This window comes from Asparagus officinalis, chromosome 8, assembly GCF_001876935.1.
Source record: "Asparagus officinalis chromosome 8, Aspof.V1, whole genome shotgun sequence".
NCBI lineage: Eukaryota > Viridiplantae > Streptophyta > Magnoliopsida > Asparagales > Asparagaceae > Asparagus > Asparagus officinalis.
This window is the reverse complement of record NC_033801.1, coordinates 10,122,998-10,128,259: the sequence shown is the minus strand read 5'-3', so window position 1 is coordinate 10,128,259 and position 5,262 is coordinate 10,122,998. Positions and strand designations below refer to the sequence as shown.

Here is a 5,262-nt window from a genome sequence, read left to right as displayed (position 1 = left end):
CCACTCTTCCTTTAAAAATATTTGGGTGTACTGTGTTTGTGCATATCCATCAACAACATCGAACCAAGTTTGACTCGCGATCCACCAAATGTATCTTTGTAGGATACTCTCCCAACAAAAAAGGTTACAAATGCTTCTGTCCTAATAACCAAAAGTTTTATCATACCATGGATGTTACATTTTTTGAAACAAAACTCTATTACCTCAAAACTGATATTAAGGGGAAAAGTTCTAGTCAGAGTCAACCACAAGAATATCAGTTTCTCTTGGATAGCACACTGGAAACACCTGAAATTCCACCTTCTTCAAGTGTCCAGATTGAACCTGAACCGAAACCAACTGTTTCTGAATTTTCCGATATAATTTTCTATCACAGAAAAAAGGGAAAACCTAAGGAAACAGAAACTCTAGCAGATTCCCAGCTATTGCCAACATCTGAACCTGAGGTAAAAATCCCTACATCTGACTTAAAGACTATGGAGGAAAATTCTGCAAGTACTAGTTTGAATGATCATGATAATTCTGATGAGAACCTACCAATTGCACTCAGGAAAGGGGTGAGAGAATGCAGAAGTAGACCATTGTACCCTATTGGCAACTACGTGAATTATGAGGGACTATCTTCATCATACCAAGCATTCACCAGCAAAATCAGTTCTATCTCCATTCCTAATTCAATCCAAGACGCCATGGCTATCCCAGAATGGAAGAAAGCAGTTAATGAAGAAGTTAATGCTCTGATGAAAAATGGTACTTGGGAAATTACCGATTTGCCTCATGGAAAGAATGTGATCGGGTGCAAGTGGATCTTCACTATAAAAACAAAGGCAGATGGGAGTATTGAGAGATATAAGGCTCGGTTGGTAGCTAAGGGATTTACTCAATCCTATGACATAGATTATGAGGAGACCTTTGCTCCGGTTGCAAAACTCAACACTATTTGGATACTCCTCTCTCTTGCAGCAAATTTGGATTGGTCCCTCCATCAATTAGATGTCAAGAATGCGTTCTTAAATGGGAATCTAGAAGAGGAGGTCTATATGGACATTCCTCCAGGACTACAAAACTCATCAAACATCAACAAAGTGTGTCGACTAAAAAAGGCACTTTATGGTCTCAAACAATCACCCCGAGCTTAGTTTGAAAGATTTACCAGAGTTATGAAGAGTAATGGGTATATACAGGGACAATCTGATCATACAATGTTTGTAAAACATTCTTCGGATAGACTAATTTCTATGTTGATTGTCTATGTCGATGACATTGTTCTAACAGGAGATTATGTTGAGGAGTTTCCAAAAATTAAAGAATTTTTGACCAGAGAGTTTGAGATCAAGGACCTAGGTAAACTCACATACTTCTTGGGAATGGAAGTGGCTAGATCTAAGAAGGAAATTGCTGTTTCTCAAAGAAAGTATGTACTGGATCTTCTTAAAGAAACATGTATGCTTATGTGTAAACCTGCAGAGACACCTATGGACTATACTACCAAACTTGGTTCAAATAAAGACAGTGCTCCTGTAGATAAGGGAAGATATCAAAGACTTGTAGGGAAGTTAATCTATCTCTCTCATACTAGGCCTGACATAGCATTCTCAGTAAGTGTTGTTAGTCAGTGCATGAACAACCCTACTGAAGAACACATGACAGCGGTGTACAGAATCTTGAGATACTTGAAAATGACTCCAGGAAAGGGGCTGTTATTCAGGAAGAACTTAAGTAGGGAAGTGGAATTATATTCTGATGCAGACTGGGCAGGCTCAATCACAGATAGACGGTCCACTTCTGGATATTGTACCTATGTTTGGAGAAATTTGACAACATGGAGAAGTAAAAAGCAAGCTGTGGTAGCTCGGAGTAGTGCAGAAGCAGAATTTCGAGCTATGGCTCATGGTATTTGTGAAGGAATTTGGGTGAAAAGAGTATTAGATGAATTGAAGATACCTTTTGAAGGATCAATCCAACTACTGTGTGATAGTCAATCTGCTATCAGTATTGCTAAAAATCCAGTTCATCACGACCGGACCAAGCATGTGAAAATAGATCGGCATTTCATCAGAGAAAAGATAGAAGGGAAAGTAATCAAGCCTGTTTACATTCCTTCTAATCTACAGACTGCCGATATCTTGACTAAAGCACTTCCAAGGGTGCATTTTGAAGATCTTAGTTGCAAGTTGGGTATGATAAATATTTACAACCCAACTTGAGGGGGAGTGTTGGGATTCTATGCTGTAAATTAGCTATAAATTAGGCTGTAAATTAGGTATAAACAACTGTGTAATTCTTTCCTTATTTAGATTAGATTAGGCAAGATTTTCTCCTTTAAAATAGGAAACAAGTCCTAATTGATTAGGACTCCAATTGTATATAAATAGACGTTCTGATGAAATACAAAGATAGGTCATTGAAACCTAAATTTCACACATTTGATATTATTCTTACTTCTTGATTTTGATTTATCATGAGCATGACTCTCATTGGAGCCACGTTCTGTTGATCTTCCTCTCGTCACTGATAAGGCATCACTTGTTACGAACTTGCCTACCTGTCTTCCTTGTTTTTGCGGCAACTTTCTTCCTCCAGAACAGCGACTACAACGTTATCGAAGACTAGATTGTCCGTAAGGATGTTGTTTGTGAGATTGATGATGAGCTAATCATACGAGTCAGGTAGACTCTGAAGTAGAAGCTCTGGATGTTCATTCACACGATTGCATGCCCCAACGTTGTGAGTTGGGAGAACAATGTATTTAGGGTGTCGATGTGGTCGGTCATTGATGTAGATTCTGCCATCTTCAGAGTGTAAAGTCTTTTTTTCAGAAGATTTTTTATTATGCAGGGATTTTGTCTCATATAGCTTTGGTAGAGTATCCCAGATCCCCTTTGATGTTTTCTTCTCCTCCATACTTGACAGCACCCCATCTTCTAATGCCAGTTGGAGATTAATAATAACATTTTCGTTCATCTTTTTCCACTTCTTATCATATGTGATGTCATCTGGCCTTGCATCGATGGCTGCTAGGCAATTATCTTTTCTCAAGATAGTATTTATCTTTAACTTTTACATTGAGAAATTATTCCCGTTGAATTTCTCGATCTCGAAATTCGCCGTCATTGCTTCTACCCAAGGTTTTAAATATCGGTTATCGGAGATTTATCGGACGACCAAAATCCTTATCGGATAGCGGAAATCGGGGATATATCGGGGATAAATAGTATTTATCGGAGTGATATACTGGATGATGTGTATATATAATATAACAATTAAAAAATGTAATCTAATCATGCTTAATGAAATATAAACATACCAAAATGTAAATCATCATGTTTAGAATCATTAACCAATTGTAGAAAGCGAAACTTGCATCATAGCCTTGAAAAAAATATAATATTAGTCAAAATGGACCGATAATCCCGATAATCCCGATAAAAAAGTCTTACTTATCGGCCGATAAGTGCCGATAACGCCGATAAATCGCCGATAAACGTAGAAAAATGATAACCGATTAAAAATCCAATTTATCCTAACGGAGAGCTCCCAAATCCGATAACTCGGCCGATAATATCGATTATCGGCCGATATTTAAAACAGTGCTTCTACCACGAACAATAACTTCTTATTGTGAATAGTATCATATTTATGAACAGTACTGTGCTCGTAAATAGTAACCATCACCTTTAAAGGATAAATAATAATCTAACTTATTTTCTGACGTGGAGGATCCACCTTTGGTGGCAGCTACAAAGCATATGATAAGTAGATATACGCACCCTAAGTCAGACTCTGATACCACTTGTTGGGACAAACCTGATGCCCAATAGAGCAAGGTCCCAGCAAATAGTTGTGCAAAAATAATAAAATGAACACACAGATTTATATGAAAAACTCATTAAATAAATTTAGAGTAAAAACCACGAGCAATGATAGAAGAATCCACTATGAGAAAAATTTAGGAGTTATAATCTCTCTTTTCAAGGAGAATATCTCTCTCTCTCTCTCTCTCTCTCTCTCTCTCTCTCTCTCTTCACTCTTAATTGGAGACACTGGGATGATCTAAACTTAACGTTGGGAAGAGCTACATATAGGCGAGTTTGTGGTAGGTGCGCACCGTTGCTATAGAATTGCTATAATAACATTTAGTGGTCTGCAGTTGGTATTATTGTAGCGGGTAGGTGTACACTGTAGACACAGTAACTTTCCATCAGATATCAGTATTTGTCAAAATACAGCTATAAACAGTGAGTGGTATCTACTTATTCTGTGTACATTATTCTTATATCTGTCTTAGACAAGATGACTGTACTTTTCTATCCCTGAAAGATTTTCAGCAGAGTCCTTCTGGACAATACTCAATAACGTACATAGAGTCTGCTGTCTTCATTTTGTGCATAAAAGTGTTGCAAATCCTCACCCCCATCTAAAAAACTTTGATCACGCAATCCATCAACTTGATCCTTGTCATCATCTCTGCTGATCTCTTCACTGATGATGCTACCGTTCTTCTCCATTAGCTGCCTGAAAATTGAAGACTTCAGCAATAATCCGAGCGCAGTCACAGAGGTCTTGCTGCTCGAAATTTGCCTCGGCAAAAACTCATCTCCAGTAAAAAGATTGTATTGTGGGATTGGTTCAGTGTTGCAAGTTAAAAATGGATTGTTAGGAAGCTGGATGTCCTGCAATTGGCATTTGTTCGATATCGTATCTCGATGAATGTTTACGTCATTTGAGTAACTCTCTGGCCTTAGCCATTTGATGTAGGTTCTTAAATCAAAGTTTGTTACAGCATTGATTCCTCGATACTCTATTGCTGCAATGTCATAGGCATGGGCAGCCTCTTCTTGTGTACCTGAAAGATGAAAGATTAAGTTTTTAGATGGTGTGTGCAAACGTCAGGGACATTAACATTAGAGTTAATTGCATGCAGACCCCCTGTAGTATTGCTGTTTTGTACATACTGTCCAAGTAGTTTTATTGTTGCAAATAGACCCCTAGGTTAGATTTTTTTTGGACTCTTTTACCCTCACGTAGATTTCTAAATTCACCAAGGGGCAATATCTGTCAAAATTTACAATAGTAGAAGAGTCACAAAAAAAACCCGGGCGTCTATCTTCAACAATGAAACATAACGGTAGTAAGCGTAAAATAACGATACTATGGGGGCCTATGTGAAATTAACCTTGGAATAAATTAGGGTAAAATTCATAAATCACCCTTTCCCATAAGCTAGAGTGTTAAAGCGAAGGCATTATCTTAGAAACAACT

The 5,262-nt window shown here is 37.7% G+C and overlaps 1 protein-coding gene across 1 annotated transcript in view; it reads right to left on the bottom strand.

Moving 5' to 3' along the window:
- Positions 4,350-5,262, bottom strand: part of LOC109820828 (ethylene-responsive transcription factor WRI1-like) — a 4,797-nt gene continuing 3,884 nt past the window's right edge. The window contains exon 7 of the mRNA XM_020387021.1: positions 4,350-4,846. Within this exon, the coding sequence (XP_020242610.1) occupies positions 4,350-4,846 (497 nt within the window). The remainder of the gene's footprint in view (positions 4,847-5,262) is intronic.